We start from the raw sequence: 15,668 nt of genomic DNA, 5'->3' as shown, positions 1-15,668 counted from the left end.
ACCCAAGTAGAGTTAATAATACTTTTGCTATTAAATTTGAATTTTTCCTTATATTATAATGTTCTCCCTTTTTTCCTCTTTTGTGCCCTATATTTTTATCATATTTTTATGCCATCCATCGCCTTATATTTTCGGTGCTGATAGTGTGTGTGCTGTGTGGGGTGGGCCCTGGACAGATCACAGGCTTCAGGACCAGAGAGCCCTGGGCATTCATTCCATCTCAAGTCCTTTCTAACTGTGTCAATGTGGATAAGATACTTAGGCTCCCAGAATCTTTCGTTCTGCATCTGTAAATAAAGATGAAATAAGATTATGTATGTTAAACAGCCCCCTTTAAAGTTTATTTCCTTCCCCACTAGTGTACTTGGAACATATTTATCCTTACCCATCTCTCTTTTCTTCTATTATGGCCTTAGAGAAGTGGAAGAGTAGTAGGTTTACAGCAATTGGTTGTATACACTTGTGTGTGAATCTGTTACACATATACACAACAGAATGGTGTGGGTGAAACAATGCTAAATTTATCTTTAGCCACATGAATAGAAGTATTACATTTAGAACAAGGAAATAATAGCCTTGCTCAACTGTGCCCTCAGCCCACACTAAGTGTGAATTTTTGTCCAGGAACTCCAAGATGGATTGATGGGGGGCCTGGGGGCCTGTTATAGGAAGAGGCATCACGGGGCTTAATAATTATCTTCAAATACTTTGCAGTTCCTTAAGAGGACTTGAATTAGACTTTTAATATGACCTGGTGTATTAGTCAACATTCTCCAGAGAAACAGAGCCAATACGATAGATGAATGGATGGATAGTAGGTATATTAGTACCAGGTATATATTAGCTCAAGAAATACTTGCTGATGAGTAAGTGAATGGTCCCCAAAAGGGTAACTAAATGATAACAAAAAATATAGACTGCATGTGAAGGAAATGGAACTCCTTGGGACAGAGGAGTCCCAGTTAGTGGATTTGGTGAGAAGTGTAAACAACAAGATTAGTCAGTAATTCACAGGTCTTTTTCTCTTCAAATAACTAATCAAGCTAGAAGCAAAACCTGTAGGCACACTCCCCATGCAGTGTTCCTTTCTAAAGCTCAGTCACCTGCAGAATCCCAGAGAAGCCCGACTTCTTCGTTGGTTTATTCTATAAAACATAAGGAAAGTATTTTCCTGCATTCTTCAGCTCAAACTGCCGTGGGTGTGGTCCTGCTTCTTTACAGTGGAGGCTACTTCCTGTTGTACCTGTTCTGCAAAATGCATGACTGTTAGCAGAATGAGAGAAAGTAGCCTCATTTAAATTGTGTTCTTGTGTTGAAACAGTCAAAACATGCTTTATGCCAACCAATATTTCTGCTAGTCTTGATAGACAGAGGTGAAGTGAAATATTAATCTCCTGTAAAAAGATGTGGGCAAGATAATAATCTGTTTCTGGCATGTCTCAATGCTGTTCCTCAATAAATCAAAGAGAAAGTCAAGAAGTAGGAACAAAGTCCCTCTAAAGGGTATTGGGGGATGCGACCTGGTACCACTTTCAGCAGTGACTACTGTAGGATGAGTCACTGCTGAATGGGGTAAGAATATCCATAGCTTCGTAGTTTCTGAGACCAGAGATGGGCACATCAGAGGTATGGAGCACGTAACTTGGGCTAAAAAGTGGGTGCACTCTAGGCTAGAGAGTAGAGGAAAATTAGATAAGTTCCTGAAGTTCCTAGGGGAATTGCCTGATAATGGTACTGAGTACTCTAGCCTGCATCCTAACAGACAGATATCTGTGTTAGAGCAGCTCTAGGTCATTAACCTTATAGAGAAGTATGTTTTTCTATTTTTCAATGTATAGTTCCTGGACCTTCTGCATCAGAATTAAGGAGGTGTTAAAAATGTAAATTCCTGAACCTCTACTCAGACCTACCAAATTCACATCTCTGGAGGTAAGACCAAAGAATCTTATTTTTAGCAAGGAAAAACAAAATCTCTCTCTAAAGCTCCCCCGAGTTTCATTGGCTAAAATTGGGTATCATGTTCATGTCTCATACAATTAGAAGCAGGAATATAAGAGCAGCTGATTAAATCAATCGTGCCAGGGCTAGAGAGAACACATGGCCTCAACTATGTGAACACTAGAATTAGGTTCTGTTGGTATAGAGAAGCGATGGGGCTGACTCGGGAGGGGGGGGGGGGGTGAAAATGCTGTTTGTTACCACAGGTTGATAGTTGATATAACTCGTGAAGTCTAGACTTCCTCATTGCCATTTCCTGAAGTCTATTCATATTCACTAGATCAGATGTCCCAAGCTTTCCTTGTTTATAGTCATTTGGTGAAGTCTAGGTGATTCCAACGAAATCAGGAAGAGTTGACATTTGGTGGGAAAATGAAAGAGATTGATCTTGTAATAGTTCAAAATACCAGGTACAATTTCCTATTCATAGTGCCATCAGACTGGGTCAGTGGGAATATAATGCATTTATTCTTTTATTCAACAAATCTTTACTGAGCATTGATTATGTAAAGGGTCCTGTATTTAGCCCCTGGGATACAGCAGTAAATAAAAGACAAAAACCCTTTCCTGTCCTCAAGAAGCTGACATCCTAGCCGGAGCAACTGAGTATAAATAAAACAAGCAGGTAAACTTATGAAGCTTGTTTGAAGGGGAAACATTCTATAAATAAAAATTAAGCAGCCAGAAAGGATAGGTAGTACCAAGGTGAGAGGTTACAATTTTAAGTAAAAGAAAGGTGAGAATAAGCTCACTGAGGGGGGTAACATTGGTACAGAATTAAAGAAGTGAATAATGATCTATGGGGGTATGTGGAGGAGAGGATCACAGACAAGACACAGCAAGTATAAAGGCTCTGGGGTGAGAGTGTGCCTGGTCCAAGAAGTTCTTTGGGGCTGGAGGGGAGTGAACCAAGGAAAGAGTGGTAGGAGGTGAGGTGGGAGGCATAGTACAGCATGGTGGAATCACATTGCCTGGGGTCTTTGAAGGGGCTTTGGTTTCACCGTGAGGGAGATGGGAGAATATTGGAAGATTGGGAACAGAGGAATCGCATGACTCACTTTTTATTTTAATAGGACTATTCTGTTACTGCATTTCGAATATAATGTAGGGAAACTAATTAGGAGGCTATCACAGTGGCTCAAGTGATAAATTATCAAGGCTCAGACCAGGGTAACAGAGACAAATAAGAGAGAGAGAAAACTCAAGTATATGCTTTCAAAGTTTCTGGTCTGAGTGATGGGAAAGATGGAGTTTCTGTTAATTGATCTGGAGAATATTGTGGAGCAAGTTTATGGAGGGAGAATCAGGAATTCACCTTGAACATGCTAATCATTACATCCAACTGGAGATGTATGGCAATTACCAGCATATGGGTGATAATTAAAGTAATAGGACTAGATGAAATCACCAGAAAGAGGTAGCTACCATCCAGAAACTAAGTCCTAGGGTTGTCTTCTGCATTGCTTTTCAAATATCTTGAGTTCTGCATAAATTATCCCACTTGTGTTTTTCTAGGACATTGACTGCAGGAGTTAAGTAGAAAAATGGGCCTTAAGTGCTCGTTGATAGTAATGTGCTATGAAGGACAATTTTTTCAAAGTGATCTAAAAAACAGTGCATATCCAGAAGTCCAAGAAGTACAAAAAAGACTTTGACTTATTAAATCCAGAAAGCTTGCTAACTACCCATTTAACTTGTGTTTCAATCAGTTAAATAAGAACTCAGGCTCTTAAAAAACTCTGGTGCAGGGGACTGTAGATGACAAAAGAAACTACAAACCCTGGCTCAGCTAGCTGTTTCTCCATTCAAAAACCAGAGTTTTAGCCCCTCCCAGAAACCACGCAGAGCCTGGGGCCTGAACACTGGAGACATAGTCACCCAAAGAGCACTAGAGCCAGGAGGTGGAATGATGTTTCCCAGTGGACTTGACTGACTCTCTCTGAGAACACAGAAGTCAGATAGCATTCAAGAGTGGAGATTTGGGAGTCAAATACACCTGGATTCTAATCCCTACTCCACTGCTTACTAGCTGCATGACTAGTAAGAACGTTCCTTAACTTCTCTGGGTCTTCATGTTCTTGTCTGTAAAATGGAAAGAGTAAAATCTTTGAATGGGATAATAGTTGTAAAGCATTTAGCACAATGATTGCTATTTTCGTTTCTCAAGTTTCTCTCAATAGACTCAGTTTTGTTAGAAGTCCACCAGGGGGCACCTCAAGAAATTAATATGGAGCCTACTGTAGTAACTGGCGGCCATAGAGTTAATGCATTTCCAAATGTACTTTGGGAGTTGTCCACTCAGTGCACTTAGTGAGCAACATCGTTGACCGCAAACATGCATGAATTGGTTGTAGCAGAATTCCACAACAGGGTGTGAATTCCTCATGCACTGGGTCACACACTTAGATGAGGCTCCATTGGTGAAGGATATCTCTGAATTCTGAGACTCTCTGTCCCAGCTGCAGTCATATATAGCTCTGTAGCTAGGACAAGCTATTAAATCATGCTACTTACAACAACGTACTAACTCATTTCCATAAGCACTTGTAAGAGAGTGGGCATAAACAAACATCTTGATTCTAGCAGGAATGCTTTAGAATTAATTTGTTCACCTTATACCAGCGATTTTTCATGGGGGATAAACACCTAACATACTGGTTAAGCCAGAATTTAAACCCAAAGAGTGTGGTTCCAGTCCACACTCCTGCCCACTACATCACATTGCCTTTACTGACAGGTAGCATCAAATTAATGCTAAATGCCAGAGGGTGGTGATAAAGAACAGGAGTGGCTATTGTCAAGCAATTTATAACCTGGATTAAATATGGTAATCTTGTGAATAATAGATATTCTATTCAGTTAAAATTGTATGTCAGACTATTAATATACTGAGTCATATCTGTGTATGAATCTGTATACTGGATCTATATACATATGTGTGTATGAATATGTGTATACAGGGGCAGGCAAAAGTAGTTTTACATCTGTGAGTGACATTCTTTTGAGTTAAGAAAGCTATTGTGAGCCCTAGCTGGTTTTGCTGAGTGGATAGAGTGTCAGACTGCAGTCTGAAGGGTCCTGCATTCGATTCCGGTCAAGTTCACATGTCTGAGTTGTGGGCTCGGTCTCCAGTGGGAGGAGTGCAGGAAGAAGCCGGTCAATGATTCCCTCTCATCATTGATGCTTCTATCCCTCTCTTCCTCTCCCTTCCTCTCTGAAATCAATAAAAATACATTTTTTAAAAATAAAGCTATTGTGATGATCATAATCTGCATTCTTTTTGCATTCAAGTTACTGTAAACCTACTTTTGCCCACCCCTTGTATGTATATGCATAAATATATACACTTCTTATTTGAATATAAGTATATTTAATATAATGTTAATTGAGTATTACTATGTGCTAATATAATGCAATGTGAAGGGCAACATCTTTCGAGTATTGCAGGCAGGTAAAATATCAAGATATTGTCTGCCATCTCAGAGAAGAATTCTTGGAGAAAATTATCTTAGTTGATTTTGGGATAATGAGACTGAACATTTGACCCTAGAAAACTGTGTTAAGCTTAGTGTTGGGAACAAAAAAAACATACTGAATGAATGAGTAAATAAATGAATGATAATTTCTTCATTATGGGGGGAAATAAATGAAATTAAAAATGGAGGATGGGTGAGAGAATGGAGCAAAGACTTTCTTCAGTGGAACTTGTTTATCAGAAACCTTTTATTTCTAATTGATTCAAGAAAGAGCGTAAGGAAGAGAGAGAGAGAGAGAACACATTAATTTGTTGTTCCAACCTTCCATGCATTTATTGGTTGCTTCTTGTACGTGCCCTGACTTGGGATGGAACCCCAAACCTTGGTGTAGCAGGACAATGCTCCAACCAACTGAGCTACCCAGCCAGGGCATGATCAGGTTCTCTTTCCCTCTTTCCTTTCCTGGCTTCCATTCAAGTCTCAATCTTTTTTGTTGTTGTTTTTTTTCTTTCGTTTCTTTTCCTCATAGTTGTCATTCACATGAGTGAATGACAGCTCTTATGATTCTTATTTCTTAGTGAAAATGAGTTCACCTTTATAAGCAACGTAATCTGCTGTCACTGAAAATTAATACACTTTTGTATAGTTAGTTCTAAATAAGTCTCTTCATTTATAGATTAATGGAGCAATTAACAACACATTATACCCACATTATGTACTACTTTAGTTGCTTCTCAAATATCTTTTTTGCTTGTTCTTTCCTTGGTATTTTCCATGAGGGTTCTGGTTCTTATATCACACTAATGCCTTCCTTGGGCTGAACTGTGCAACATGTTCAGTGCACCGAGGACCCTGCCAACTTTCCAGGGAATGGAGCCATGGGCTTACCTCCTAAGTGATACTGACAGCTAAACTACTTTTTGTGTCTTAGAAAATCAAACTTGTAGTTTATTTTAGACATATCAACAAAGTTTAATTGTCATAGTAAAATCATACTGAAAGTTCAGTTAAACACGTGTGTTCCGGAAAACTTTAAAGAATTTCTTCATACAGCATATAATGAAAGTGGTATGGATTTGGGGTAGCAAATACATTTGAGGACCATATGCACAAATTTAATTTAATTAATTCTCTGTAATGAAAAGTAATAGCCTGTGTGTGTGTGTGTGTGTGTGTGTGTGTGTGTGTGTGTGTGTGTGTGTCTGTTTGCCTGGAGATCTGATATGAGTTGAAGCAGGGAAAACTTGTTAGCTTTATGTTAAAACTGAAGGCCCGATGCACAAAATTCTTGCAAGAGTAGGCCTTTCTTCCCCTGGCTGCCAACACTGGCTTCTCTTTGGCACCCAGGACCCAGACTTCCCTCGCAGCCCCGCCTTTGTCCGGAAAGTCGTCCGGAAGAATGTCGGGTCTAATTAGCATATTATACTTTTATTATTATAGATGTTAGCTAAAATTAGAGTTATGTTTCACTTCCTTAAGTTCAGTTGATTCTTTTAAAAAGAATCTGTGTCACTTTTTAAGGTGTTTTCTTCTCTCCTCTGAAGGATATATAGCTTTCCCTTTCTTCTTTACCTAAATGAAAATGGCCTGAAGATGCATGTAATTTTGAGAGTTTCAGATTGCAGATTCTACATAATTCAAATAACAGAGCATGAAACCTCACTCTTTCATTTGTATTTTGTGAATCAGTCTAAATGATGTCAGAATAATATCCTAAAGGTTTGGTGTCAGGGTCAGAATTCTGCCCTGTATACACAACCTATGGAGCAATGGCAGCCTTGCACTCATAATCCAGGGCTGAGAGCCACACTCACTGTTTTAATTACAGAGCTACAGCATGTGGGTAAGAAACTTGGATTTGACAACAGCAAAAGAAAGAGGATATTGTATGCTTTCAATCAGCTTTGTATTAGGAGATCCTTAAAAGGAAAATTATGTGAAAGAAAGAAGGAGGAAGAAAACAAAATAGCACGATCCCTATTTCAATATAATTTGGAGAAAATGACTGATTTGGGTTGGTCATGTTGCCAGAACAGATGACTCAAGGCTTCCAAACAAGAAATGGAAATCAGGAGGATGCCTGAAGACTGAAAAAAGAACAAATTGTGGAGATATGATTGACTGTTAGGCTTCAAAATCAACTGTACCAAGATGAGCTTGGAACATTGCCCAGAACAGAACTGAATGGTGATGTTCATTTAGGTCCTGACTGTTGAAACAAAATAAAATGTAGTAATTGTGCTCTGTTAGGTACACAGACGTGTTAATGCTTTCCAATTTCCCCACTGGAGATCTGGTGTCACTTTCCCTGTCGCTCCTATTTCATGCTTCACCGGTGAGTATTATTGCTGCTCTGGACGCTTGCTGAATGCCAGGCTTTTGGCAAAGACATGGGATCCAGGTGAAAGCATCCTCTCATGCTGCATGTGAGTGTGCTGCAGGTGGCTTGGAAAACGGCTTTGCAACTTGGAAATCATTTCTTTAATTGGCCTTTGCATGGTTGGATGATGTGCATCTCAATCCTGGCATTCAATGTGATGGTTGCTGGACCCACATTATGAATCGAAGCAGTTTGGGCCCCAAAGCCCTTCTTTTCAAACAACCAGGGAAAGCCTCGGTTTCCACAGGCAACAGATCTGTACATTGATCTTTTCCTCTCTTAGATGGCAAGATAATTTATTCATGGTTTCCTTATACTCATTTCTCAGGAATCTATCACTTGAGTTTTATAAATTTTCTGATGAACAACAGGGTATGACTCCTTCTGAAGGTCATTGTGAAGCACCAACAGTTTCCCTTCCTCCTTGGGGCTGCTATGAAGAAAAGGTTCCATCTTGTTGCACCTAACACCAACACCCTGCTGACTAGCCCAGCAAATTCTGAAATTTCCCAGCCTGCCTGGAGGAGCGGTCCAACTCTGCAGTATGAATGACTTCCAAACAAGCTTTTTCTACAGACTAAATTAGGAAAATGACAGCAAAACCAACTCAGAGGAGGGAAAGGAGGGGCAGGCAGCACATGTGATTTCTCGCTCCTTTTTGGTTTCTATACCTGAGTCCAATTTTTACTCTTCCGTCTACTCACTATTCACCACAAAGTCCTCAGACTTCAGTAGCTGACTTAAAGCAAATAACTTTTTATTCAGCCAACCAATGGACTACAGATGTTGTCAGGTACAAGATATTTAATTAAGGATATGTCTAGTGTCTTTGGACGCTAAAATGCGGGCCTTAAACAAGGTAACCTAGAACCGGAGCCTACTAATGAGGGACAGCAGGAAGGCTACTTCGAGGGTTTGGCTCACAGTAAATGAACCACCAAGATGGGCCCCAAACTCAAACTCAAAGGGAACTCCACATTTCCTTGCATCCTACAATTAACATCTTTTCACTGGTGGGTCTATAATCTTGGAGCCACCCAATATGTTAAATAGCTTCACACTGTAAAGTGGGTATGGGGGAAATGAGGGGTAAAATTATGTTGTGGGGTTTGGCACCAATCTTTATTTCAAATAAGCTGTGTGTGAGCTGTGTCTTTGAGAACATGTGCAGTGCAGTTTTGATCTACATTTTATAGAGGTACAAAGTAATACAGGATCTGTTTTATTATAAATTAAAAACAAATGTGATCCAGTATTGTAGTCCTCTTTGTCTACTTATGTTTCTGAACAACAACTCTCATTAGTATATAAACCATCATGATCTAATGGCTTTAGAGACCTGAAACCCCCTCCTCATGTTTGCTTACAAGCTTCTCCACATTCCATCTGTGGTATGGGGTCCTCTCACAGGAAATCATCCTAATGGGACAGGATTTTAGTGTGTGATGGGCTCCTCAAAGAAATCATCTAAATCCATTTTTAAAAATGGATCTCACAGTCTCCTTCTGTTTATCAGTTAACAGCTATCTTTGCTATAATTATGATTTAAGAATTACCACTTACGACTTTTTCAGAAATGGGGTGTTAAGGGCTATTTGTATCAGAATATCTTTAGCTGTAGGTTAATAGAGGACAGAGTTGAAAGCTCAAATAGTGAAGATTTATTTTTAATTGCGCATAATCATATACATAATCATATATTTGGAGGTAGGATGCCATGATTGGTTAATTCATTCTTCAAGATCCAGGTCTTTTCCGTCTTTCTGCTGGCCATCCTCAGCTTGCGGGTAATGATATCTCAGCTGGCCACAGCACACAGGCACCTTGTGGAGCTAGGACAACATCTTGAAAAGAAGAGGGACTTTCTTCCCATGTTCCTCTGTCCTGAGGATGAAAATCCATGACTTCCAGCCTACATTCTTCCCCCATGCTGGGTTCATGGGCTAGGTTTGGGTTATATGCCATGCATGCAATAGGTTCCACTAGCAAAGGAATGAGACCACCATGATTGGCTTGAATAATTCTGCTTCATCCCCTGGACTAGCATAGGTTTCTTCCCAACATAAGGGCTTTCTTCCCAGCATAGGGGATGATGAATACCTACATTTGTACCCCAGGGAACAAGAAGGGGTTGGCTGGGTATCTGTTGGGTGAGCAACCAATAGAGCTCCCCACTGACTTTTTGGATAAATTTTTTATTTTAATACTTAATATTAGTATTTCAATGTTTTATCATGTTACTGAAGTAGTCTCTTTCTCTTAATCCTTGACAGAATTATCGTAGTGTGCCTCTTAAAGGCAAAATTTATCCTAGGGGGGAAGAAGGTTTATCCTAGGGTCTACTGTTTTTTCTCATTCTGATCCAACTAGAAAATATTTAATCAACAACCCCAAAGCTTTCACCAAAAAATTATCTTTTTCATCTCAGCCCAAATATATCAGTTATGCATGTAGTATTTCACATTACTTTAGAACAGAATTGAATGGAATGGAATAGAAACCTGATTTTTATTTGCCATTTCTGCTTCCTCCTAAAATAAGAAATGTCAACACATTTTTGCAATAGAAATAGCTTTCCAAAAGTGTTTATAAAAGTAGCTTCATTTCAAGAATAACTGGAATACAGTATAGCCCAGTGGTCAAGAACATGGACTGTGAGGACAATGGAACTTGATTTGAGTCACTGTATCCTATTTGGCATTGATATGATGATAGCCTCACCTGCAAAATGATTGACTTAATCATATCCACTTCAAGGGTTTGTTGTGGGAGTTGAATGAGATTAAAATATGTCCATATGCCTTGGAATAGTTATCCTTAACAAGAGTGGCTAGTACATGGTAATCATTCAACAAATTTGGACTATTTTTTACTTATAACAATAGTAACAAAAGTTTATAAACATCCAAGTTAACATTTTCCTACACATGCTAGTTAAAATCAAACTCATTATTTTCAGAAGTAAAGCAACTTTGAGAAACAAAACATGAGGGCTGCCATATAGTTTATACTACAATGTTATGGGAGGTCTGGCATAGGTTCTTGTTCCTCTTCCAAAGAGTTCTCCAGTCGGCTTGATGTGGGTCAAAACATAAAACCAGAGTGGTGGCTTTACTACGTTTTCAGGGAAAAGAATTGCCATTGCACACATTAGAATCCCCTTTTCCATTGACCCAAGAAGTGTCACTCTGCTTCTTGAGAAATAAGCCATATAAAGCATGTTGATATGGGTGTCATAAATCTCTTAACTTCCCTAGTTATTATCCTGGTAAGCTACATGTTCTGTATTTCAAGGCAAAACTACATGAAGGCAGAAAAAATTGGCAGAATGAACAGTGCATGTGGATATAAACATCAGTTCTTCAGCAGACAAAATGTATGTCCTTCATAAAACATTACAATTCCATTTTGTTTCTCAGAATCTGTATGTCATACTTTACATTAGGAAAACTTTCAGTAATTTTCTAATCAAGTCAGAAAAATAGCTCGTCAGCTTGAGCTTTTGCCTACATTTTTTTGCTCAAATTTTGGGTGTGCCTCTTCTGATGGGCCCAAAGTCTCATGCAAACTAACAGAAAGACTCTTCGTGTGAGAGGGCATGAACTGAGATGCTGCTGCAGCCATTTTGGCAGGAGGGGCCATGTTTCCTTTTTGGATCTAGGACTTTCAGTTATAAGTAATAAACCCAATTCAAACTTACTTAAGTAAAAATTTAAGTGTGATAAATGTAACTGGGTATCTCAGGAAACCAAGAGCAATGGAAATGCCAATATTCAAAAGAGCTGAGATCTAACTGAGCTTAAAGAAGTCCTGGCAGGAGAGTCAGGCTTCCAGTACCAAGATTTCTCTTCTCCATCTTGACTGTTTCCCTAAATGGTAGCTTCCTTCCTTCTTATCAGTGTACACTGGGTTCTTCCAAATGACAGAAGACTGCCTTTGGTTTTTTAGCTTTATAGAGCTTCAACCAGACAAAGGGAGAATCACTTTTTTAGTTCTAATTCCAACATCTTGGAGGGGGGGAACTCAGCTAGGTCTAACTTGGATCAGATTAACTGGGGCAAAGAGACAGAATAGCATTTGGACCATTTAGTGAGGAGCCCAATCAACCACTGCCTACAAGCAATATCATTGTAGTTGTATGTTGGTTCCTTTATAATTATAAAGGCAGTGTTTATTTTTAAAATGGGATGGCCATTCTCACCAGAAGAGGGGCCACCTCTGACTATTCCAGAGATGTTCACTATTGCATGAAGTCTGTGAATACATTGCAAGGAGATAGTTCATTCTAGCTTCCCTTTTGCCAGCACCGACTGCCTATGGTCCTTGAGAACTTCCTGTTAAGCTATCCATTCACTGTTAGAAAGTTCAGGATGGTGGGAAGGCTGGAGGTGGTTGGTGAGCGGACGGGGGTGATTGCACATGAACCTGACCGAGCAGGGAGAAGGGAAGGAGGGTGCATTAGGAAGCATTGCCAATGTGAAGCAGAGGGTCTTGGCCTCTCAGATCTTTTCAGATTAAATCCTTGTGGTTCTCCCAGCTGCCTCTCTTCCTCCTGTCTTACACCTCTTTTTAATATTTTCTCCCATCATTTTTAAAATGAAGACCTTCTGTGTTACTTATAAGACTTCTGTCCTCCAGAGAAGCTTTAGGCAAAAGTTTGAAGTAAGATAGTTTGTTTTTTTTCAGAAAAGAACTTTCCCGTGGCCTCTTGTTCTTTTTAGAAGAACAAAATCTGAGGATTCGAGGAGACCAACCTGGAGGGCCAGCAGGTCCATCTATTACTGTGTGTGTCCCATTTCTGGCATCCATTACAAGTGGCCATCTAGACTGCTTGACCACATATCACAGCGGGGCAGTCACCACTTTTCAGGAGAGCCCAGTCTATCTCTAGATAGTCCTGACTATTAGGAGTGTTTCCATGTATTAAGTTCCTACTGGGACAAAAATGTGTCTTTCCTTATTGCGTGTGCCTATTGGTCCTAGTTCTACCACTGGAAACAAACAAGTCTAATCTTTTCCCTACATGCTCGCCTTCCAAGAGATCCATCACATGATCATGTTTCTCCCTATGATCTTTTTTCTTAAGGCTGATCAACTGTTCTTCCCATAACTGTTCTCTGTTATATGGGATTTCAAGTACCTTTATTAACTGGGACACTCAGCTCTAGAAGCTCTAGTTCCTTACATGTTCTTAATTCCACCCCCCTCCATAACCAGGCATAATTTTCTAGGTGTAGAAAATTCAGCACAGAAATAACAGAACTAATAATATCTTTCATTATAAACGTAGAACTTCAGGAAAATCACGTTTATCTTTTGGGAAGACCAACCTATGCTTAGTCACTCTCATGCTGAAACTTATATAATCTATGTATATGAAAAGCCAGAGACTGGAACACATACCACCGACAGCCCCTCCCTATGGCCTGCCCCACCCCCAATAGCCCCCCCCCATCTCAATTGGGGGCAGGGCCCACCAGCCAATTGCCCGAAGCCCCTCCCCGCAGCTGGCCTGGCCCTGATAGGGCCGATTGAGGGGGCCAGCCAGCCAACCTCCCACCATCTCCTCCTCTTGACAGGCACAGCCCCCATCCACCCCAATTGGGGCCAGGCCGGCTGGACCCCACCTGCGCACAAATTCATGCACTGGGCCTCTAATAATTTATAATAAAATTGAAATGATAAAGAGTTCTGGTATCTAAATTTTACAAGTGAATTTCAGGCATTAGTACTTGAAATTTGAATGAAAGGATGTGGAGGGATTTATGAATTCCCATAATTATTCAAAACATGTATTTGCTTCACTTCCTATTCATAATGTTAGTACTATCCATTCACTGAAAATTAGTGAGCACAGTAAATCCATATGAGGGGATTATTTGATTCCTTTCTTCCTCTTAAAAATTCATATGCTTAACAAACATTATATTCTGTTTACACACACACACACACACACACACACACACACACACACACACACACAGTCTGGGATAAGCACTGAATGCACACCCAGCCCTCAAGGAGCTAACAGTTTAAAAACTGAAGACAAGCCTTTTGCTCCCCTCACTGAAGGGTGCTGTATATGCTAGTTAATTAAGGAAGAGCAAGAGGTCACCATATTGGATTGGGTGGCACAGTGAGTTAGTCTGAATAAATTCATAACTTTATTGTTCCAGAAGCACAACTAGAAGCAGAACTCAACTTGAATAAGTTGAAGTTTGAGGGGTCAATCAAAGAATCTCCAACCCCATGTAAAATGACCAATGACCATCCTAACATAGGAACACACTGAGTCCTGCCTTTATCTCTAGTCACTTATGGGTTCATTAGGAAAACTGATTATCTCAGAAAATAATGTAGAATATTCTCTTCTCTTTATGTATTTCTAGGTTTAAAGTGAGGATATGGCATATATATATATATATATATATATATATATATATATATATATATACATATAGTGTACCCCAAAATGTATACACACACTTCATCACTTCATAAAGGCAGTGTTTATTAAAATACATTTAATTTTTACAATTGAGCTATCAGCAGTTACGGTGTGTATACATTTTTTGGGGACACCCTATATATATAGATTCCATGTTAGACAAATTTAAAATTTTCAGTCTTAAATTTTAATGTGAAATAAGTGATGACTTTTTATAAACCTATCATAAGCTTATCTACTCATTATTTTCTAAAAACATCTGAATATGTGACAAGTTCCTCAACATAGGCAAGAATAGCTGTCCCAGGCCCTGTGAAATTGCATATTTAGCAAGGGAGTTTGACATTTCTTCTGTCAGCACCATATGTCCCTGACCTACTTCCATTTCTATTAAGGAAATTTAAAAATTATGACAAATCAGGACAGGCCCAGGAGTCCAAGTCCATAGCCATAAGGTCTGTTACTAAAGGTCTATGTATTAGCAAAACTAAAATTGAGATTTTATCACCTTGTTAGCCCCAGAAAGTTTGAGTTTAATGACCCTGCCTCATTTAGTTCCCATAAGGGAGAAAATGCAAGACAAGAGACATCTTGAAGCTCCCTACTACACAACTTAGAAAATAAATTCAAGATTCCTTAGATTAAGGGGAATCAACTTCATCTTTAAGGTTCAGCTCATGGTTGTATTTAGCAACTTACCGAAGAGATTTCAGTCTCAGTATCATTTATTCTTCATCTGAACAATGCTAATAAGCATAGTATTCATAATCTCTCTACTTTAGAAGTAAACCAAAGGAGGAGCTCTGGCCAGTGTGGCTCAGTTGGTTGGGTGTCATCCTGTGCACCAAAAGGCTGCTGGTTCAATTCCTAGTCAGAGCACATGCCCAGGTTGCAGGCTTGATCCCTGGTAGGGGACATGCAGAAGGCAGCACGTCAGTGTTCACCTCTCACATCAATGTACCTCTCTCTCCATCCCTCTTCCTCTCTCCATCTCTAAAAATCAATTTTGAAATCTTTTTTAAAAAAAATAATAAAATTAAACAAAGTAGGACTTCAGAATTGGTGGCTATATTGAATAATTGGGAATAATTTAAGATTAGTTGCTTTATCTATAAACAAAGGCAGAATTGCCTATTTTCTAATTCCCTCACTTATATAAAATCTTTTTATTTCTCCAACAGGTTGTTTGGTTTTTACAAGGGAATTCTACCACCCATATTGGCTGAAACACCAAAAAGAGCAGTGAAGGTAAGTAGTGTATGCTTCCCACCAAGTAAAGACAGACTACAGTGACAGCTTTAGCGTTAAAAGATCTCACAACATCCCGTGGGACATAAATTGAATTAAGTATAAGATAAGATGTTTA

General features: G+C 39.4%; 1 protein-coding gene across 1 annotated transcript in view; it reads left to right on the top strand.

The window, feature by feature from the left end:
- SLC25A21 (solute carrier family 25 member 21) overlaps positions 1 to 15,668 on the top strand; it is a 535,471-nt gene that overhangs the window by 469,783 nt on the left and 50,020 nt on the right. The window contains exon 4 of the mRNA XM_081094811.1: positions 15,484 to 15,550. Within this exon, the coding sequence (XP_080950937.1) occupies positions 15,484 to 15,550 (67 nt within the window). The remainder of the gene's footprint in view (positions 1 to 15,483; positions 15,551 to 15,668) is intronic.

This window comes from Myotis nattereri (assembly GCF_964212035.1).
Source record: "Myotis nattereri genome assembly, chromosome: 1".
In the NCBI taxonomy this organism is placed as follows: Eukaryota; Metazoa; Chordata; class Mammalia; order Chiroptera; family Vespertilionidae; genus Myotis; species Myotis nattereri.
The sequence above is the reverse complement of the archived record's forward strand: the minus strand, read 5'-3'. Positions and strand labels throughout refer to the sequence as shown.